General features: G+C 42.8%; 1 protein-coding gene across 2 annotated transcripts in view; it reads right to left on the bottom strand.

The window, feature by feature from the left end:
• The window catches only part of LOC143816432 (zona pellucida-like domain-containing protein 1), a 100,171-nt gene that overhangs the window by 68,258 nt on the left and 7,627 nt on the right, over positions 1–24,286 (bottom strand). For both annotated transcript variants that reach the window (XM_077296796.1, XM_077296797.1), the window contains exon 3: positions 16,056–16,285. In XM_077296796.1, the coding sequence (XP_077152911.1) occupies positions 16,056–16,285 (230 nt within the window). The remainder of the gene's footprint in view (positions 1–16,055; positions 16,286–24,286) is intronic.

The following is a 24,286-nucleotide window of genomic DNA, read 5'->3' as shown; positions in this document are numbered from 1 at the left end:
ACACAGCCGCATCATGTTCTATCCCGCTCCCACCTTCTAACGCTCTCTCTGCTGCTCCACATTCCTGGTGACATAGCCCCAAATCCTGGCCCTCCTCAACACATCCCCACATTCATTTCTAACCCCCTGCCATGATCCTCTATACATTTTCCCAACCATGATAACCTCATACCCATTCATACAGCCCTCACTCCCCTGGTCCCCCTAAGTGGAGCAGTATGGAACACACGCTCCGTCTGCAACAAACTGCCATTTGTCCATGACCTCTTCATCACCAACAAACTCTCCATCCTTGGCATCACTGAAACCTGGCTCACCCCCTCTGACTCAACCTCTCTGGCTGCACTTACCTATGGCGGATTCCACCTCTCTCACACCCCTCACACCAGCTCCAAACGTGGTGGAAGAGTTGGCTCGCTCCCATCTGACACGTGCTCCTTTTCTCCAATCCCGCTACCACCCTACGCTACTCTTCCCTTGTTTGAGGTGCACTTCTTCCGCATCTATTCCCCCTCCAACTTCCAGCTAGCTGTCATACTACCACCCCCAGAACTAGCCATCTCCACCTTTCTTTACTACTTCACTACCTGGCTACTTCATTTCCTCTCTACTGATATCTCCACTATCATCATGGGTGACTTCAATATCCCCATTGATACTTCCACCTCAGCTGACTCTAAACTTTTATAGCTCACTGCCTCCTTCGGCCTCACTTAATGGTCCTCTGCGGCCACTCACAAAGATGGTCACATACTAGACCTTATCTGTACCCGCTTCTGTTCCCTTACTAATCTCACTAACTCACCCCTCCTCCTGTCTGACCACAACATACTGACATTCTCTTCTCTCTCCTCTCCTAGTGCGCAACCCCCACTCCACAAACTCACTCACCCTTGCAGGAATCTCAAACTCTTCAATTTACAATCTCTCTCTTAGTCCTTTCACCCTCTTACAGACATAGCTTCCTTTCATGACACAGATGCTGCTGCCTCTTTTTATAACACCACAATAACAGCAACATTCGATTCAGCCGCCCCTCATGCATAGTAAAATTCATGCAATCAACAGGCAGCCCTGGCTGTCCATCCTGACCAAAGAACTGAAACGGGCTTTTACAGTCGCTGAGTGGAGATAGAAGCGATCCCGTTCTGTTGACCACTTCATTGCATACAAGAAGTCCCTCGCCAGCTTCAAGTCCACGCTAACTGCCGCAAAACAAACTTACTTCTCATCTCTCATATCCTCCCTGTCTCACATCCCTAAAGAGCTTTTCAACACTTTCAATTCGCTACTCCGTCTCCCAGCACCTCCTCCCTCCCCTCTCATTTCTGCTGAAGACTTTGCCTCTTTCTTTAAACAGAAGGTTGATAAGATCAAGTAAAGCTTTGGCCCACAGCGCCCAATGCCCCTCTTAGCTGCTCAAACCTGTTCCTCCAAAACTAGTTTCTCCACCATGACAAGATCAGCTCTCCACCCTCCAGTCAAGATCACACCTCACCACCGTGCTCCCGTACCACCTCATTCCTAACCTTGCCACAGTTTTCATCCCAACCCTAAGGCTATGTTCACACGATGCAGTTTTTGCTGCGGATCCGCAGCGGATTTGCAGCTGCGGATCCGCAGATGTTTTCCATGCAGGGTACAGTACAATGTAACCCTATGGAAAACGAAATCCGCCGTGTCAACGATCCTTTTTTCCGATGGAAAATCGGTGCTGATTTTCTGCGGAAAAAAAGAAGTACCATGTCAATTCTTTCTGCGGATTCCGCTGCAGGTTTCCACCTGCCCCAATAAGAAAGTGCAGTTGGAAACCCGCAGTGGAAACCGCAGTAGAAACAGGACCAAAAACCGCAGTGGAAATGCACCGCGGATTTCCACTGCGGGTTCTCAAAATCAGGACCTGAAAAATCCGCAGGCAAAAAAGGATCGTGTGAACATGGCCTAACACACCTCTTCAACTGGTGTCTTACCCTCATCCTTCAAACATGCCAAGATCACACCCATCCTCAAAAAGCCCTCCCTCAGCCCATCCTCTGTGTCTAGCTATCGCCCGATATCTCTTCTCTCTTATGCCTCAAAACTACTGGAAAAGCATGTCCATCTTGAACTGTCCTCCCACCTCTCCTCCTGCTCCCTGTTTGACCGGTTACAACCGGGCTTCCGACCCCACCACTCAACTGAAACTGCCCTAACTAAAGTCACCAATGTCCTACTAACCGCCTAGAGCAAGCAACACTGCTCTGTCCTTCTCCTGGACCTGTCTTCTGCTTTTGACACTGTGGACCACTCCCTCCTGCTACAAATTCTCTCATCTCTTGGCATTACAGACTTGGCCCTATCCTGGATCTTGTCATATCTAACAGACCGCACATTCAGCGTCTCCCTCTCCCACACCACCTCCTCACCGCGCCCCTTGTCTATCGGTGTTCATCAAGACTCAGTTCTAGGACCCCTACTTTTCTCCATCTACACCTTCGGCCTGGGATAGCTCATAGAATCCCACAGTTTGCAGTATCATCTCTACACCGATGACTCGCAGATCTACCTATCGGGACTTGACCTCAACTCCTTACTCACCAAAATCCCACTGTCTGTCTGTTATCTTGGCCTTCTTTTCTGCTCGCTTTCTAAAACTGAACATGGACACAACAGAATTCATCATCTTTCCCCATCTCACTCTACCCCTCCACCAGACCTATACATAAATGTCAATGACTGCTCACTTTCCCCAGTCCCACATGCTCGGTGCCTCGGGGTGATCCTCGACTCTGCCCTCTATGTAAGCCCTTACCTCCTCCTGCCATCTCAAACTCAAAAATATTTCCCGGCTCCGCACATTCCTTGACCACAAAACCACAAAAACACTACTGCATGCCCTTATCATATCCCACCTTGACTACTGCAACCTCTTACTTTCTGGCCTCCCCTTTAGCACACTGGCACCACTCCAATGCATCCTACGCTCTGCTGCCCGACTAATCTACCTATGTCCTCGCTATTCCCCAACCTCTCCACTATGCTAAGCCCTTCACTGGCTTCCTATCGTCCAGAAACTCCAGTTCAAAACCCTTACTATGACATCCACATCCTGTCTCCTCCATACATCTGTGGCATGGTCTCCCAGTACTTACCTACACGCAACCTTCGATCCACACAAGATCTCCTTCTCTACTCCCCTCTAATCTCTTCTTCCCACAACCACATCCAAGACTTCTCATGTGCTACCCCCATACTCTGGAACTCTCTACCCCAACACATCAGACTCTCGCCTACCATACAAACATTCAAAAAGAACCTGAAGATTCACCTCTTTCGACAAGCCTACAGCCTGCAGAGATCCTCAACCTACTGAACCACTGTACAACCAGATCTACCCTCTCCTAGTGTATCCTCTCCCATGCCCTGCAGACTGTGAGCCCTCGCGGGGAGGGTCCTCCCTCCTTCTGTATATGTAAGTGCCTTGTTTTTTGCTCATGTATATTGTATTTGTCTATATTTGCCCCCTTTTCACATGTAAAGCACCATTTAATAAATGGTGCTATAAAAATGTATAATAATAACAATGATAATAAAAAAAAATAATAATTACCTGCATTTAACACAGCTGTCTTACAAAGTCAAATTTTTAAAAGACTCCTGTCCATAGACTCAATTAATCATTCAGACTCTAACCTCTACAACATGGGCAAGACCAAAGAGCTTTATAAGGATGTCAGGGACAAGATCATAGACCTGCACAAAGCTGGAATGGGCTACAAAACCATAAATAAGATGCTTGGTGAGAAGGAGACAACAGCAGAAGAAATTGATTCATTGATTCACAATCAGTGTTGCTTCATAACTGGACAGATTGAATTCACAGAAGTGTGACTAATTTGAGGTCACATTGTGTTGTTTAATTGTTCCCTTTATTTTTTTGAGGAGTGTGTATATATATATATATATATATATATATATATATATATATATATATATATATATATATATATACTGTATATATGTATGTATATAGAAAAATAAGCATTTCAAGGGGTATTCTAGTCTCCAAGATCCTATCCCAATAAGGAGTAGGTGTAATATCAATAATATTAACAAATACATGCAATTAGAAATGTATTATCTATCTATCACCTATCCACAAAAAGCCATCCCTTGACCCAAGCGCTATGTCCAGCTATCGCCCCATATCTTTGCTCCCATTTGCATCCAAACTCCTCGAGCAGCACGTCCATGCTGAACTTTCCGCTCACTTTGCATCTAACTCTCTCTTCGACAACCTACAATCTGGCTTCGGTCCCCACCATTCCACTGAGACTGCCCTGACCAAAATTACTAACGACTTACAGCCTAAGCTAACAGACAATTCTCTATTCTCCTCCTTCTAGACCTGTCCCCTGTCTTCGACTCAGTTGACCACTGCCTCCTACTACAGATCCTCTCTTCCTTTAGGGTCAAAGACCGCGCCCTATCTTGGATCTCCTTATACCTTAACAACCGCACATATAGCGTTTCCTACTCCCATACTACCTCTTCATCTCGCCCCCTCTCTGTTGGTGTCCCTCAAGGCTCTGTCCTTGGGCCCTTACTCTTCTCAATCTATACACTCGGCCTGGGACAACTCATAAGGTCCTATGGCTTCCAGTACCATCTATATGCTGATGACACTCCGATCTACCTCTCTGGCCCAGATGTCACCTCTCTGCTCTCCAGAATCCCAGAGTGTCTATCAGCCATATCCTCCTTCTTCTCCTCTAGCTTCCTCAAGCTCATTGTGGACAAATCTGAACTAATTATCTTTCCTCCATCTCGCATATCTTCCCTACCTGATCTATCTATCAAAATAAATGAAATCACGCTTTCCCCTGTCCCGAAAATCTGCTGCCTCGGAGTAACCCAGGATTCTGCCCTGTCCTTCAAACTGCACATCCAAGCTCTCGCCACCTCCTGTCGCCTCCAGCTCAAAAATATTTCCAGATTCCATCCTTTCCTCAACCCTCACTCTACCAAAATGCTTGTGCTAGCCCTAATCATCTCCCGCCTTGACTACTGCAACATCCTCCTCTGTGGCCTACCTTCTAACACTCTCGCACCCCTCCAGTCCGTCCTTAGCAAATCCCTTCACTGGCTCCCAATTTCCCAATGTATCCAGTTTAAACTACTAACACTGACCTACATAGCCATCCATAACCTTTTTCCTCTGTATATTTCCAAACTAATCTCTCAATATCTTCCCTCACATAGTCTATGGTCCTCCCAAGACCTCCTTCTCTCCTCCATGCCTGTTTGCTCCTCTCCCAATTGCCTCCAAGACTTCTCCAGACTATCCCCCATCCTCTGGAATTCTGTGCCCCAACACGTCTGGTTATCCACCACATTTCGATCCTTCAAAAGAAGCCTGAAAACCCGCCTCTTCAAAGAAGCTTACAACCTGTAATGACCACACGGCCACCTCAACACCATTGGAGCTACTGCAACCCTCGACCTACTGTCTCCTTCCCCATACTCCTGTAGAATGTAAGCCTGCAAGGGCAGGGTCCTCTTCCCTCTGTATCTGTCTGTCATTGTTAGTTTTGTTTACTGTAAGCGATATTCGTATTTTGATGTAACCCCTTCTCATGTACAGCACCATGGAATTAATGGTGCTATATAAATAAATAAATAAATAATAATAATAATATTATAGCTGTTCTGGTTTGCTATGTCTCTTTTCTCATGCCCAAAGCATTGCAGTACCTTAGGTATCCATACTTACAACCATTGATTAAGTGACAGTTAGGCTGCCGTCATACTAGCAGTGTTTGGTCAGTATTTTACATCAGTATTTGTAAGCCAAAACCAGCAGTGGGCGATAAATACAGAAATGGTGCATATATTTCTATTATACTTTTCCTCTATTTGTTCCACACCTGGTTTTGGCTAACAAATACTGATGTAAAATACTGACCAAATACTGCTAGTGTGACGGCAGCCTTAGTTGGCTAGTTGCTAGTCGCAATTATGTAATAAACTATGTAATATGTGTAATAAACTCCCTTTCATCAATGACTTCTTCCTTTCTAATTCTCTTAATCTCCTGGCTCTTACTGAAACCTGGATCCAGCAGTCAGATACCACCGTTGCTGCTGCTCTTTCATATGGTGGACTACACTTTTCTTATACCCCAAGATCGGACAACAGAGCAGGAGGAGGTGTTGGTCTGCTCTTTTTACCCAAATGTACCTTTCAGGTTATCCCCCAATGACTCTTTCTTGTCTTCCCTTCTTTCGAGATCCATGCTGTCAGACTCTACATCCCCTTCTCTATGTGAGTGGCGGTGGTGTATCGTCCTCCTGGCCCCTCTCATCAGTTCCTGGATCATTTTGCCACCTGGCTTCCTCACTTTCTTTCCTGTGACATACCCACCCTCATCATGGGTGATTTCAACATCCCCATTGCTTTTCCCCTTAACCCATCTGCTTCTCACCTTTTACCTCTAACCTCCTCTTTCGGCCTCTCGCAGCATACTAACTCTCCAATGCATGATGACGGAAACTCCCTCGACTTGGCCTTATCCCGGCTTTGCTCAGTGGATGATTTCACAAACTCCCCTCTCTGACCACAACCTTCTTTCATTCTCTATCAAGAACTGCCATCCCGTCCAGGTCACCACCACTTTCCACACTTATAGAAACATACAGGCCATTAACACCCAGAAACGTATGAAGAACTTGCAGTTCTCATTGGCCCCTATCTCCTCCATCTCATGTCCTGATACTGCACTGAAGCATTACAATGAAACCCTGCAAAGTGCCCTGGATGAAACTGCACCTCCTATACATAGAACAATTTGGCACAGACGGCGACAACCGTGGCACACGCTGCAATCACATTTCCTGCAGCGGTGTTCCAGGTGCGCCGAACGTTTGTGGAGAAAATCTAATCTACCCGAAGATTTCATCCATCATAAGTTCATGCTTAAAACATACAACTCTGCCCTTCACCTCTTCAAACAAACCCATTTTAACACCCTCATCACCTCCCTGTCCAATAACCCTAAACATCTCTTCGACACTTTCCAGTCCCTACTCAACCCAAGAGGGCAGGCCCAACCATGGATCTCCGTGCTGATGATCTGGCCAATTACTTGAAAGAAAATTTACCACATTCGACAGGAAATTATCTCCCAATCCCCTCAGACCATGCACTATCCTCACACCCCCACAGCATCTAGCTCACTCTCTGACTTTGAACCAGTTACAGAAGAAGAAGTAATCAGGCTCCTTGCATCTTCTCGTCCAACCACTTGCACCAGTGACCCCATTCTGTCACATCTCCTCCAGCCCCTTTCCCTGGCTGTCACCTCTCACCTAACAAAAATATTCAACCTTTCTCTCTCTTCCAGTATCTTTCCCTCCTCTTTTAAACATGCCATCATGCATCCACTACTTAAAAAAAATCCCTCGACCAAAACTGTGCCGCTAATTATAGACCTGTCTTTAATCTTCCCTTCATCTCTAAACTCCTTGAACGCCTGGTCCACTCCCATCTTACCCGCTATCGCTCAGATAACTCTCTTTTTGACCCTCTTCAATCTGGTTTCCGCTCTTTTCACTCTACTGAAACTGCCCTCACAAAAGTCTCTAATGCTCTACTAACAGCTAAATCTATTGGTCACTACTCCATGCTAATTCTCTTGGATCTCTCTGCAGCATTTGATAATGTGGATCATCAGCTCCTCCTCACTATGCTCTGCTCCATCGGCCTCAAGTACAACGTTCTCTCCTGGTTCTCCCCCTATCTCTCTGATCGCTCCTTCACTGTATCTTTTGCTGGTTCCTCCTTCTCTCACCTTCAACTTACTGTTGGGGTTCCTCAAGGATCAGTCCTAGGTCCCCTCCTCTTTTCTTTGTATACTGCCCCTATTGGACAAGCAATCAGTAGATTTGGGTTCCAGTACCATCTCTATGCTGATGACACCCAATTATACACTTCTTCTCCTGATCTCATGCCTGCCTTTTTAGAAAACACCAGTGATTGTCTTACCGCTGTCTCTAACATTATGTCCTCCCTCTATCTGAAACTGAACCTGTCCAAAACTGAACTTGTGTTCTCTCCCTCTACTAACCTATCTTTCCCTGACATTGCAATCTCCTTGTGAGGTTCCACCATTACTCCTAAGCAACGTGCCCACTGCTTTGGGGGTCATACTTGATTCCGAGCTTTCCTTCACCCCCCACATCCAATCATTGGCTTGCTCTTCTTATCTGCATCTCAAAAACATTTCTAGAATTTGCCCTTTTCTTATTTTCGACTCTGCAAAAACTCTTACTGTTTCACTCATTCATTCTCGTCTTGACTATTGTAACTCTCTCCTAAACGGCCTCTCTCTTACCGAACTCTACCCTTTCCAATCTGTCCTGAATGCTGCAGCCAGGATCATATTCCTCACCAACCGTTACACCGATGCCTCTACCCTGTGCCAGTCATTACATTGGCTACCCATCTGCTCCAGAATCCAATACAAAATTATTACCCTCATTCACAAAGCGCTCCATGGCTGAGCACCACCCTACATCTCCTCCCTGGTCTCCGCATACCACCCTACCCGTGTTCTCTGTTCTGCTATTGACCTGAGGTTAGCATCCTCAATAATCAGAACCTCCCACTCCCATCTCCAAGACTTTTCACGTGCTTCGCTGATTCTTTGGAATGCACTACACAGGTTAATACGATTAATCCCCGATCCCCACAGTTTTAAGCGTGCCCTAAAAATGCATTTGTTCAGACTGGCCTACCGCCTCAACGCATTAATCTAATTATGTCTATGTGGCCCATTCATATAAGTTAAACCAAAATCAGGTTCCTCGCATCACGTTCTCATACAATTTATGCAGTTAAAAGCCCTCTGTGTCTATGCTGCTACATACTGTACTTAGTCAAATCCAAAGTAAGTCTGAAATTGCCATAAACGACACGCAACAAGACTTAAACCACAATTTTCAATAATATTAATACCATAATGTTTATTGATAATTACAACATAATAATAATAATTTATTGTCAGCAAAAAAACCTCCAATGTAAATGGAGCGGATACATCCACATAACATCAATGAAAAACCTATCTGAGAAATCAATAAATAACCAATGCCTATAACAAAAGAACCTGTCTTATAATAGGTAGCATCCTTTCACAGATGTGACCGTGGTGCATAGAAAACAATGAGCATCAGATATACTATGGAAGGAGCTAAAATTTATTGCACTGCCATCCGGCATATACTTGTACGCTCACTGCCAATATCCAGTGTTACCAATACACATTGTGGATGGAAATAAACAAGGCAAAAAAGGTTGTACTCACATAAGGTATGATGTCCGTGTCACCGTTCCTGTACCCCTGTACTGTACTTAGGCTGATAACTGGTTCATGCAGCTTTACATGAACACTTGATCCTTACACTATGGCTGGTCAGAACAACAAAAGCAATTGTTACCATCCACCTCTTGTGTCTCCCCCTTTTCCTCATAGTTTGTAAGCTTGCAAGCAGGGCCCTCACTCCTCTTGGTATCTGTTTTGAACTGTGATTTTTGTTATGCTGTAATGTCTATTGTCTGTACAAATCCCCTCTATAATTTGTAAAGCACTGCGTGATATGTTGGCGCTATATAAATAAAATTATTATTATTATTATTATTATTATTATTATTATTATTATTAACTATGGATACCTAAGCTACTGCAGTGAGGAAAGAGACATAGCGAATCAGAAGAACTATACTACATTTCCAATTGGAAGTATTTGCTATTATTATTAGTATTATTATTATACTTACTACATATTAGGATAGCATCTTGGAGATGGTAGGACAATGCATCGGTAACAGTCACAGATCTCCACTTCGACTCAGATGCCATCAAGGTGGATTTGGGGTATTGCTTTAGGCTGGTATTATTAACCCCTTACCGACCTGTGATGCCACATAGGCGTCATGAAAGTCAGTGCCAATCCGACCTGTGACGCCTGTGTGGCATCATGGAGGGATCATGTCCCTGCAGATTGGGTGAAAGGGATAACTCCAATTTCACCTGATCTGCAGGGACAGGGGAAGTGGTACTTCAGCCCAGGGGGGTGGATTCACCCCCCCGTGGCTACGATTGCTCTGATTGGCTGTTGAAAGTGAAACAGCCAGTCAGAGCGATTTGTAATATTTCACCTATGAAAACTGGTGAAATATTATAATCCAGCCATGGCCGATGCTGCAATATCATATCATCAGCCATGGCTTGAAACCCTGATCTGCCCCTTGGCACCACCACCGATCTCCTCACCAGTCCTTCATCCTGTGCTCCGCTCCCCTCTTTCACCTGTCCGCTCCCCCGTCCTCCTGTCCGCTCCCCCCGTGCTCCAATCCCACCCCCCATGATCTTATCCCCCCGTACTCCAATCCCCCCTCATACTTACCGAGCCTCCCGATGTCCGTCCATCTGCTCCATGGGCGCCGCCATTTTCCAAAATGGCGGTCGCATGCGCAGTGCACCCGCCAAATCTGCCGGTCGGCAGATTCATTCCAGGTACAGTTTGATCACTGTGATAAAACCTATCACAGTGATCAAAATAAAAAAAATAGTAAATGAACCCTCCCTTTATCACCCCTATAGGTAGGGACAATAATTAAAAACAGAAAATATATTTACTTTTATTTTTCCACTAGGGTAAGGGTTAGAACTAGGGTTAGGGTTAGAACAAGGGTTAGGGTTAGGGTTAGGGCTAGGGTTAGGGTTAGAATTAGGGTTAGGGTTAGAATTAGGCTATGTGCACACGGTGCAGATTTGGCTGCGGATCCACGGCGGATTGGCCGCTGCAGATTCATAGCAGTTTTCCATCAGGTTTACAGTACCATTTAAACCTATGGAAAACCAAATCCGCTGTGCCTATGGTGTGGAAAATACAGCACGGAAACGCTGCATTGTATTTTCCGCAGCATGTCAATTCTTTGATTCCGCAGCGTGTTACACATATTCTTCAATAGGAATCCGCAGGTGAAATCCGCACAAAAATTGCTGGAAATCCATGATAAATCCGCAGATAAAAAGCAGTGCATTTTACCTGCAGATTTTTCAAAAATGGTGTGGAAAAATCTCACACGAATCCGCAATGTGGGCACATAGCCTTAAAGTAAGGGTTGGAATTAGGGCTAGGGTTGGAAATAGGGTTAAGATTAGGCTTGTGGTTAGGGTTATGGTTATGGTTAGGGGTGTGTTGGGGTTAGGGTTGTGGTTAGGGTTGGGATTAGGGTTAGGGTTGGGATTAGGATTAGGGTTTGGGTTGGGATTAGGGTTAGGGGTGTGTCAGGGTTAGGGTTGTGGTTAGGGGTGTGTTGGGGTTAGGGTTGTGATTAGGGTTATGGCTATAGTTGGGAGTAGGGTTAGGGGTGTGTTGGGGTTAGTGTTGGAGTTAGAATGAAGGGGTTTCCACTGTTTAGGCACATCAGGGGTCTCCAAACGCAACATGGTGCCACCATTGATTCCAGCCAATCTTGCATTCAAAAAGTCAAATGGAGCTCCCTCCCTTCCGAGCCCTGACGTGCACCCAAACAGTGGTTTACCCCCACATATGGGGTACCAGCATACTCAGGACAAACTGTGCAACAATTATTGGGGTCCAATTTCTCCTGTTACCCTTGCAAAAATAAAAAATTGCTTGCTAACACATAATTTTTGAGGAAAGATAAGTGATTTTTTATTTTCACGGCTCTGCGTTATAAACTTCTGTGAAGCACTTGGGGGTTCAAATTGCTCACCACACATCTAGATAAGTTCCTTGGGGGGTCTAGTTTCCAAAATGGGGTAATTTGTGGGGGGTTTCTACTGTTTAGGCACATCAGGGGCTCTGCAAATGCAACGTGACGCCCTCAGACCATTCCATCAAAGTCTGCATTTCAGAACGTCACTACTTCCCTTCTGAGCCCTGACGTGTGCCCAAGCAGTGGTTTACCCCCACATATGGGGTGCATAAAGTGTATATACTGTATCTTGGACAATTGGATTCAAGTCTGCACTCTGGCTGGGCCATTCCAAAAATCAGATCATCTTTTGGCTAATCCATTCTTTTTATTGATTTTGAAGCAAGCTTAGGGCTTTTGTCTTGCTATAAGGTGAAATTTCTCTTCATGTTCAACTTTTTAGCACAGGCCCGAAGGTTTTAATGCAAAATTGGCTATTTGAGACTGCTAATAATGCCCTCTACCTTGCCTAAAGCCCCAGTTCAAGCTGCAGAAATGCAGCACAAAGGATAATGCTGCCTTAACCATGCTTTACTGTGGGTATGGTGTTCCTTATAACCTTTATGTTACACTGTACATTGCTGGCTGCAGAAGATTACGAAGATTATGGGACATTGTTGTCACATGCAGTACATAACCAGCACTTGCTAGAAATTCATGAGCCTCATTCAGTGTTGCTGTACACCTCTTGGCAGCCTCCTGGACCAATTTTTTTCTTGCCTTTTCATTTTCAATTTGAAGGAAAGTGCAGTTCTAGGTAATATCACTTTTGTGCCAAACATAAACCACATTTTGATTACTACATTCACAATGTTTCATAATATATCTAATGCTTTGGAAATTTAATGCAGACTTGGACATAAAAAATATGAATTTGTTATGTACCAAATACTTTGAATGCAAATGTTTCCACAACAGAGAGTTGAAATTAAACACAAATAAACGTTTTAAACTACTCTCCTGCCGCTATTGCATCTTTTGTCTAATTCAAAATGAGAAATTTAGTTATAGGACCTCTTTAAAGGTGATGAAAGTTCTGAAATGATTCTTCTTGGTGTGATTTTTTTAGAAGACAAAAACTTGACCTTTTTACAGTGGAATGTAGAGTTGATATATCCACTTTATAGAAAAATAACAATATGCACAGGTAGTTCTTGGCTATAAACTAAGTTCTGTAAGTTTGTTTGTAAATTTAATATGTCTATACATTTATTATTTGTTACTGAAATAGGACCTGAAAAAAAAAAATATTGCTCATCTCACCGCTGACCTCTCTAGCCACCCCGCTATCCATAGACTGCCCTATCTGCTCCTCTTTTTCCTGCCATAGCATCAAGAATGTCCAGCCTCCTCACTTACATTCTGGACATCTAGCCACTTCTAAGCCTCAGATGCTACTGAGCATCATAAGTTCACAATGTCAACACTGGGATCTTATGTCACACAATGACCTCTGGCACCTGGATGTTGCCAGAAATGCTAGTCTATAAAGAATTAGACAGAGATGCAGCATGCAAAGTTGGAAAAAAGAGGACCAGACAGCAGGGGGCCACAGAGGGGAGCAGTGAGGTGAACATTTGTTTTCTTAACATCTGATGATTGTATCTAGGGGTTTTATGTAAGTCAGATGTACATATGTCAATAACTGCCTGTAAATATACAGCTCTGGCAAAAATTAAGATACCATGACATCAAAACCCTGTCATGGGCAGCCCAATCTCCAGACCTAAACCCCACTGAAAACCTCTGGAATGTATTCAAGAGGATGATGTATAGTCACAAGACATCAAACAAAGAAGAAGAACTGCTTACATTTTTGCTCCAGAAGCAGTGTGAAAGACTGGTGGAAAGCATGTCAAGACGCACGAAAGCTGTGATTAAAAATCATGGCTAGTGTTGAGCATTCCGATACCGCAAGTACTCTCCTTCAGGCCCTGGGATCCATATCAATGTGTAAAAGAAGAATTAAAATAAAAAATAGGGATATACTCACCTCTCCGACGCAGCCTGGACTTTACCGCCGTAACCGGGAGCCGTTGTACCTAAGAATGCGCGCTTGAAGGGCCTTAGATGACGTCACGGCGCTCTGATTGGTCCGTAGCGGTCGCGTGACCGCTACGCGACCAATCACAAAGCCGTGACGTCACCTAAGGTCTTTCAAGCGCTTGAAATATCTTAGAAGACGTCACTGCTTTGTGATTGGTCGCGTAGCGGTCACGCGACCGCTACGCGACCAATCAGAAGCTGCGGACGTCTTCTAAGGTATTTCAAGCGCTTGAAAGACCTTAGGTGACGTCACGGCTTTGTGATTGGTCGCGTAGCGGTCACGCGACCGCTACGGACCAATCAGAGCACCGTGACGTCATCTAAGGCCCTTCAAGCGAGCATTCTTAGGTACAACAGCTCCCGGTTACGGCGGTAAAGTCCAGGCTGCGTCGGAGAGGTGAGTATATCCCTATTTTTTATTTTAATTCTTTCTTTTACACATTGATATGGATCCCAGGGCCTGAAGGAGAGTTTCCTCTCCTTCAGACCCTGGGAACCATATAGGATACCGTCCGATACTTGGTGTCCCATTGACTTGTATTGGTATCGGGTATCGGTATCGGATTAGATCCGATACTTTGCCGGTATCGGCCGATACTTTCCGATACCGATACTTTCAAGTATCGGACGGTATCGCTGAACACTAATCATGGCTATTCCACAAAATATTAATTTCTGAACTCTTCCTGAGTTAAAACATTAGTATTGTTGTTTCTAAATGTTTTTGAACTTGTTTTCTTTGCATTATTTGAGGTCTAAAAGCACTTTTTTTTTCATATTGACCATTTCTCCTTTTCAGAAAAAAATACAAAATTTATTGCTTGGAAATTCAGAGATATGTTTTCAAAAGTTTATAGAATAAATGAACAATTTACATTTTACTCAAAAATATACATATAAAGAGAAAAATCAGACAAACTGAACATTTTGCAATGGTCTCTTAATTTTTGCCAGAGCTGTATATTTACAGTGGGAAGAGTAATTATTTAATATGCTGCCAATTTTCTTCAAATGCTGCTTACAGTCACTCCTTAGTTGCCCTAGCTATGTGTTTCGGGTCATTGTCATGCTGAAAGACCTAGCCACCCATCTTCAATGCTCTTACTGAGGAAAGGAGGTTGTTGGCCAAAATTTCACAATATGTGACGCCATACATCCTCCCTTCAAAATGGTGCAATCGTCCTGTGCCTTTTGCATAAAAGCAGCACCAAGTATGATATTTCCCCCACCATACATCACGGTTGGGACAATGTTCTTGGGGTTGTACTTCCTCCCCCAAACAAGATGAGTGGAGTTGGTACCATAAAGTTCTATTTTGGTCTTGATGATATTCCATGCCCTGCACGATTTTAATTCATGACAGCGTAGTTTGCTACTAATGGTATTGTGTGTGTCTGTGGTCCCAGCTTTCTTCATGTCATTGACCAGGTCCTCCACATAGATTGGGGCTAATTCATGACCTTTCTAAGAATCATCCTTACCCCACAAGGCAAGATCTTCAATGGAGCCCCAAACCGAGTAAGATTTACTTTCCTGTTTTCCTAGAGCCCAACTCAGCCTTTTGCAGGTCTACAATTTTGTCCCTGGTGTCTTTAAACAGTACTTGGTCTTGGCCATTGAGGAGTGTGAGGTTGAAGTGTGATTGATTGAGTGTGTTTACAGGTATTTTTTATACAGGTAATGAATTCAAACAGGTGCAATTAATACAGGTAATGAGTGCAGAGGAGGGCTTCTTAAAGAAAAACTAATAGGTGTGTGAGAGCCAGAATTCTTGCAGTTTAGAAGCTGATACATATTTCATGCAATAAAATACAATTTAATTATTTAAAAATCATACAATGTGATTTTCTATTTTTTAATTTTAGATTCTATCTCACACAGTTTAAGTGCACCATAGATAAAAATTGCAGACCTTTATATCCTTTGTAGCTGGGAAAACTAGCAAAATGGGCAGTGTATCAAATACTTTTTTTCCCCACTGTATATATATTAATATATATATATATATATACTTTATATATCTCTCGTGAATCTTGAGTGATGCAATCACATTACTGCTATGCATTTTTATTAGACATAGAAAATTAGGATTTTTTTTACCACTAAAACATCTTTCAACTTGTTTACATGTTACATATTTGAGAGACTGAAAAATTACTTGAAAATAGAACATGATAAACAGAATATTCAAGCAAATTGTTTTAGCATGTGTCATACACATTATGAAAAAAATGAGACCTTACCTGGAATGAACTTCTACAAGTTGAACTGTCATTGATTGAAAAAATAAACTTCAAGAACGGTACTGAATCCATTGTACCAGATAAATCAATTGTACCCTGACAACTTGGGTTAGAAAAAACATCATTCATATAAAGCTGGCTTTCATTATACCCAGCAAAGTAAATGGGGCACAAGTAAATGTAGAGTTCAATTTCCTGTGGACCACACGTCACTAAGATGTCATTATAGTCTGCAAGAAAAATGAAAAATGTATATACTGAAAATAAAATTCTACCAATGTTTTGACAAATAAATTTATGGACAAATATTTTATAATATTAAAGTCATTAGCCTGCTAAGCATAAAAAAAAAACTATTTTAACAAAATGTGCTACAAAGTCTTACCAAGAAATATGGCAGCAGATTTTGCATTTTCTTCAAGGCACCATCTTCCTGAAGTTTCTTTAAACTTAAAGGGAACATATTGCCAGATTTTGTTATGTCATCTGAGAACACTATGATGTAGTGGAAAAAAGCCTGATTACTGTAATATGTCACTTACTGGGCTATGTTTTTCTGTTCCAATACAATAAGTTTTTTTGATAAGCAGGAGATTACAGGACAATCTGCCTTGTGCCTCCTAGTCCAACCACACCCCCAACACTGATTAGCAGTTTCCTCTCACAATACTTTGTACACGGAAAGCTGCCAATCAGTGAAGTGGGCAGTGTTATATACAGCTCAACATGTCTGCTCTGCTAAATCTGCAACAGGGAAAAGTGTGATTGTATCCTAATTGCTGCACCCAATAAACTAAGTGATACATCATTGAATCAAGGTCTCTGAACGTACAGTACATCATACTTTTGTCAGATTACATAGCAAAAACCTGCTGATAGAATCCCTTTTAATATATGGTCTTTTATTAATCTAGAACACTAAATTTACCGGTTCAGTTGATTTAATTTTGAACATATTGTTGGTGGCTTGATGATGCCTGCATATTAAATCATTTCACCATGTTAGAAAAGTTGTTTTGCAAACCTCAGCCAGTTCATGGTTTCTCTAATGCCTGCCAATCAGCTTTTTTTGTCAGTGGAAGTATTTGACCAGTTCTTACAATGGTTCTCTGTTTTTCCAAAGTTAGAACAGCTACTTGCCAACGACCCTCTACGTCATTCATTTGCCAGAACAAGGACAACCTTTGTAAAGCCATCCACAACCTGTCTCCTCCATACATCTGTGACCTCGTCTCCCGGTACTTACCTGCACACAACCTCCGATCCTCACAAGATCTCCTTCTCTACTCCCCTCTTATCTCCTCTTCTCACAATCGTATACAAGATTTCTTTCACACATCACCCCAAGTCTGGAACTCTCTACCACAACACATCAGACTCTCGCCTACCAACCTTCAAAAAGAACCTGAAAACCCACCTCTTCTGACAAGCCTACAACCTGCAGTAACCACCGCTTGACCAAGCCACTGCATGACCAGCTCTACCCTCACCTATTGTATCCTCACCCATCCCTTGTAGATTGTGAGGCCTCGCGGGCAGGCTCCTCTCTCCTACTGTACTTGTCATGACTTATATTGTTTAAGATTACTGTGCTTGTTTTTTATTATGTATACCCCTCCTCACATGTAAAGCGCCATGGAATAAATGGCACTATAATAATAAATAATAATAATAATACACAGGTGAATTTTTACAGAAACTTAAAAAATACTTATATATTGATTTTCAATGTTTCTCTTAATTTGTCTTACTTTTTACTTAATATTGTTATGTTGTGCACAGATTTAGTGAAAAATAAAAATGTTGCTAATTCTGTGCTTCTCCAGCCTGTGTCAGGTGCTTGACACTATAATGTACTGTATACCTCAGCAATTGCTGTTACCACTAATTAGCTCATTAGTTATAATAAGGTCACTGATAGTGAATGCTAAAATCAATTAGCAGAACATATCATCATTTATAAGCTGCTACAAATAGCTGTAGGTATACATTTTGTAAATGAGAAAAAAATGTAACATATTAAAAGGGAAAAAAACTAAGGCAATGCAGATACTCAAGATTTTGCTAAATATTTTGCTTTGAACAATCCATGATCATTGTAGGGTTGCCGCTGGACAGGTCATGGGAGGTTTGTGTCCCTGAGGTGCCAAGCCTCAGTGATGTAGTGCCAGGAGAAGCAGGCTGCAGCACACGTAATGCTGAGAAGTGTTTTAATGGGCACGGATTATGGGTCCGGGTTTTGCAAGCAGCTGAAAGTGGGATGAGCTCCTCACTTACCTCCAGTAAAAGTATTGGAAAGTCCTATTTAAGGCAGCTGGGGCTGACTCAATTGATCTGTGTGTTTTGCAAGGTGAGGAAGCCGTGCATGTGTTGTTCGGACCCTGCTAAAGTCTGAGAGTGAAGGTTTAACATTTAAACCAGTTAGGCGGTGCTTTATATGGACTAGTTATTTCTATTTATGTTCTGTTATACCTTTTTGTAGTACGAAGAGTCTTTTTTATTTTGCCAAAGGCGTAACTAGGGGTTTAGCTCGAGGGGGGCGGAGCGAAACTTTTGAGTGGGTCCCTAATCATGTAACCCTGATTACAGCTATAGTAAAGCACCCTAATTGTGGGCATAGGGGAACCTCAGCAGATGACTATGGTATTACTAAAAATAAATCTCTATGACAAAACAACACTGATATTACCGCCATATAGTGCAAATACAGTGGTAGATACCAGTGCTGTAGATGATATAGGAGATTACAGTACAGATATAGATAGTGACTTACAACTGATTTTCTTTCTGATGGTATCGTTCATTTTTCATGTCTTTTCCATCTGGCCCAGACCAACACGAAAACTTCTTCTAGCCCCAACTCGTCTGCAGAGATTACAAAAAACACATTAGACTTCTCAAATTTCCAGCCCAGTCCCAACCTGTGCTATCTGACCATCCTACTGATACAGCAGCTCAGCATTGGGGTATGTGCCTCTATTACTGCACATGGTGTGTGGTACTATAACTGCACTCCTATTACTGTTCCACATGGTAATGCCAGCACTGTGCTCCTTGCAAAGTAAAAATACCTCCTTTGAGTCCTCTAGATGGTAAAATTACCCCCTAAAAAATATTAAAGCCCTGTGCTGGTGCCCTAGAAAATAGTTTTCACATTTTGCCCCTAGAAAGTGATAATGTCTCATGTGCATCTTTGACAATCACAATAATCTGAGGGGAACCTATAACAATAATGCTTCTTAAATGCCTACTGAACATTTAATAATATACGGTGAGTCCTTTCATGTACAGCTCCTCTATGCATAGTATGAGGGACCCACACTAAACTATACACGGTATATTGCTCCCACAGCTCCCCTATACACAGTAAGAGGGGCCTACAGCTTACATATATACAATATGATGGACCCACAGTTTTCCCATGCACAGTATGATGGGCCCACTGCTTCCCAAAACGCAATATAATGACTCCCACAGTAACACCAACACTATATAATGGCCCCTACACTTTATATTAGCCTCCACAGTAGTCTCCACACATGATGGCCCCTAAACTGTGTAATGGTCCTCCCATTACCTCTCAGACTATATTATGGCCCCACAGTAGTCCCCACACTTCATATTGGTCCCTCACAGTACTCCCCACACCATATAATGTACTCCAAGCTGTATAATGCCCCCCACACATTATGAAGACCCCACACTATATGAGGCCCCCTACAATGTGCAGTACAGACCAAAAGTTTGGACACACCTTCTCATTTAAAGATTTTTCTGTATTTTCATGACTATGAAAATTGTACATTCACACTGAATGCATCAAAACTATGAATTAACACATGTGGAATTATATGCTTAACAAAATAGTGTGAAACAACTGAAATTATGTCTTATATTCTAGGTTCTTCAAAGTAGCCACCTTTTTGCTTTGATGACTGCTTTGCACACTCTTGGCATTCTCTTGATGAGCTTCAAGAGGTAGTCACTGGGAATGGTTTTCACTTCACAGGTGTGCCCTGTCAGGTTTAATAAGTGGGATTTCTTGCCTTATAAATGGGGTTGGGACCATCAGTTGTGTTGTTCAGAAGTCTGGTGGATACACAGCTGATAGTCCAACTGAATAGACTGTTAGAATTTGTATTATGGCAAGAAAAAAGCAGCTAAGTAAAGAAAAATGAGTGGCCATCATTACTTTAAGAAATCAAGGTCAGTCAGTCTGAAAAATTGGGAAAACTTTGAAAGTGTCCCCAAGTGCAGGGGCAAAAACCATCAAGTGCTACAAAGAAACTGGCTCACATGAGGACCGCTCCAGGAAAGGAAGACCAAGAGTCACCTCTGCTTCTGAGGATAAGTTTATCTGAGTCATCAGCCTCAGAACTCGCAGGTTAACAGCAACTCAGGTTAGGGACCAGGTCAATGCCACACAGAGTTCTAGCAGCAGACACATCTCTAAAACAACTGTTAAGAGGAGATTTTGTGCAGTAGGCCTTCATGGTTAAATAGCTTCTAGGAAACCACTGCTAAGGACAGGCAACAAGCAGAAGAGACTTGTTTGGGCTAAAGAACACAAGGAATGGACATTAGAACAGTGGAAATTAGTGCTTTGGTTTGATGAGTCCAAATTTGAGATCCTTAGTTAACCACCGTGTCTTTGTGCAACGCAGAAAAGGTAAACAGATGGTCTCTACATGCCTGGCTCCCACCGAGAAGCATGGAGGAGGCGGTGTGATGGTGGGGGGTGCTTTGCTGGTGACACTGTTGGGGATTTATTCAAAATTGAAGGCATACTGAACCAGCATGGCTACCACAGCATCTTGCAGCGGCATGCTATTCCATCTGGTTTGTGTTTAGTTGGACCATCATTTATTTTTCAACAGGACAATGACCCCAAACACACCTCCAGGCTGTGTAAGGGCTAGTTGACCAAGAATTGTAGTGATGGGGTGTTACGCCAGATGACCTGGCCTCCACAGTCACCAGACCTGAACCCAATCGAGATGGTTTGGGGTGAGCTGGACCACAGAGTGAAGGCAAAAGGGCCAACAAGTGCTGAGCATCTCTGGGAACTCCTTCAAGATTATTGGAAGACCATTCCCGGTGACTACCTCTTGAAGCTCATCAAGAAAATGCCAAGAGTGTGCAAAGCAGTCATCAAAGCAAAAGATGGCAACTTTGAAGAACCTAGAATATAAGACATAATTTCAGTTGTTTCACACTTTTTTGTTAAGTATATAATTCCACATGTGTTAATTCATAGTTTTGATGCCTTCAGTGTAAATGTACAATTTTCATAGTCATGAAAATACAGAAAAATCTTTAAATGAGAAAGTGTGTCCAAACTTTTTATCTGTACTGTATTAGGATCTCACCCATAATGTATGATGTCCCCACAGTCACACAAATGTTTAATTAAAATAAAAAACATCATATACTCCACCAAGTATCCAGGCTACTGACGAGTCAACCAGCAAAGCGTGGATAGACCAATGCGATATCATTGTGCTGGCATGCGCACAGGACTTTAGTGTCCTGGCACCGTGCAATGATGTCAATGCACCTGAACTATAAAGTCCTGAGCACATGCCGGCGACTCGGCCAGTGTATCACCCTGACATTCTGTAAACTGTAGGCTTTATGTGACATGCGTTCTTCCAAATTGAGAACAGTGGTGCAGGGAGACTTTGTCTCCCTTCATTACCGCAAGTCTTAAATATATCAGGGTGCTGCTTATGCCAATACACTTAGGGGTGGTGGTAACTCTGGGTGGCCACTTCCGATCAAGGGGCCCTGGGGTGACCGTACCCTCTGCCACCTGGTAGCTGCGTTACTGGTGCTTCCATAAACAATAATGCTTCTTAAGTGACTGACAAGCATCTTCCTACATATGTGTGTAAGCGAAGACTTATCAGTCATTGCCAGCAGCCGACGAGAAGCCACCAGGGACCACCTGTATTACTAGTGCACAGCGCGGTTCTGTCTCCAGTAGCTATTAAAAGTATGGTTTTCTCTGAAATGCCGCAGTCTTCCAGAGAAAAACATACCTGAGATTGTACAGCCGTGCCTTATACATGCTGCATATAGTTGGGCAGCATGTATCACCTGTCAGGTTATCTTTAATAACTTTATAACATTAATAAGCTGCCTTCTTAGTATGAAATTATTATATACAATGCAGCTCATGCCATGGTCTCTGTATGGGAGATTGTTATACTAACAGGCCAGGCCCATAATAAGACCCAAATAGTAAGAATAATAAGCCCCCTACCTCCCTATCTCCTGCCTCCACAAATAGCACCAATCACATGCAATGTAGTGCCGAACACTAAACACTGTCAGGTGGAGTGCACAAAAATCCAGATGTAGCAGCGCTTTGGAGGCAGCGCATGTTCGCTGCGTCCAAAGAGCTGCCGTCCATCGAATGCAGGTTAATCCGTATGTGTTCAATGAACCCTGCGGATTCACTGTGTCCAATACATTGTATGGGTGAAATTTCCCTTTGAAATTCTATTAAATTCACATGCTGCAGTCTTGAGGTGATCCGCAGCCATCTGTGGGTGCATAGTGGACATGGGATTTCTTTGAATCCCGGCCACTATGTTGCAACATCTGGCAGCTGCAGGTTTTATGCTGCATAAGAACGCAACGTCAAACCTGCAGCAACTCCGGAGTGAGTACACACACCCTAGTAATAAGTATAATTATAATAGTAAGCCCCCTACCTACCCATCTCCAACCTCCCCAAACAGCACCTATTATATGCTATGTAGTGCAGAACACTAAACACTTTAATAATAAAGCCCACGCTCTGTCCTCCCACCCCTACCCCTTCAGCTCCCACCCTACCTGCATCCTTTCAAATTCACCCCACAGTGACCATAACTTACCTGAATTTAGGAAACCTAATACATTTTGGCCACCATCAGAAGAAGTTTGCAGGCAAGTAGTTTATAGATGGCACTGGCGATTTCTAATCCAAGCACTGCAGGTGAGCAAAGGGCATAAGATGAAGTCAGACAGGGCCAGACAGTGTCTGAGGTAAATGTAGTGTGGGCACTAGGACCCAGAGCACCCATGGAGTGGAGCTGACTGCCGAGCATGTCTGAAACTTATTAGGTCAGCTCCAGCCACATATTACACTGGACCTAGACTGCCACTTTGCTAGACAGTGTGCAGACTCTCAAGAAGATACTGTAGAGGAGCAGGCATTTTGCTTTCTCCCTGAGTGTTACATTCTGCCTCATGACAGAAGTCGCTGTGGCTCCTGGTGGGCCCTTTCATGTGAATAGCTCAAACAACTTTGTAGACACCAAATGGATGTGAATACTTTTCTGCCCAATGATGACAGAAGTATTCTAGGAGTGATATCTTTATTGGCTCACCAGAAAATAATATGTTTGCATGCTTTAAGAGCACAGTGGCTCCTTCTTCAGGCGGGATTACAAAAAATCTTTGTAATCTTGCCTGATAAGGAGCCATTGTGATCTGAAGGCTTGCAAGCATATTATTTTCTGGTGAGCCAATAAAGGTATCACTCCTAGAATAATTCTGTCATCATTGGGCAGAAAAATATTCACATTGATTTTTCTGGCTAACACGGTACCACAATACAATTTGTTATTGTACATCATAGACAACAAATGGAAACGGGAAAATGGCAAAAAATGGAATTGGCCTTTAAGATTGTTGTTATCATAGCACAAATTAATTACTTTATTACTTAAAGGTGTTTCCCATTTAATTTATTAATAAACTATCAACAAGATAGGTGAAAAATGTATAATTTGTAGAGATCCAACTGCTGGGACCCCTAAGAAATCTAAAAATGAGCATTACAAGGGTCTTGCTTGACAAGTGGCAAATGTGGATAGATGGTAAGTAGAGATGAGGGAAAATAGCAAAAAGTTCGGCAATAAAATTTACTTTTACTAGTAAGTTCCTAAAAAGAGGTTAATTACCTCTGTAAAATTATGTGCAAATAGTGTTACCAACACACAAATACAATTAGCAGATAGTTCAACTCTCTGTTTGGGATGACATATTCATGGCAATAGTCACACAATATGAAAGATAATATAAATAAGCAGAAAGCCCAAATCCCTTTTGCGGAGAAATTTTTTTATGACATTAGTCACACAAAAGGGCTAAACTATCCATTTGCTTAAAAATAGCATGCAAATGCAAGAATTTGTTAAAAGCTAGGTTTGCAGGAAAAATAGGACAATCTCACGGGA

This window comes from Ranitomeya variabilis, chromosome 3, assembly GCF_051348905.1.
Source record: "Ranitomeya variabilis isolate aRanVar5 chromosome 3, aRanVar5.hap1, whole genome shotgun sequence".
Classification (NCBI taxonomy): Eukaryota; Metazoa; Chordata; class Amphibia; order Anura; family Dendrobatidae; genus Ranitomeya; species Ranitomeya variabilis.
The sequence above is the reverse complement of the archived record's forward strand: the minus strand, read 5'-3'. Positions and strand labels throughout refer to the sequence as shown.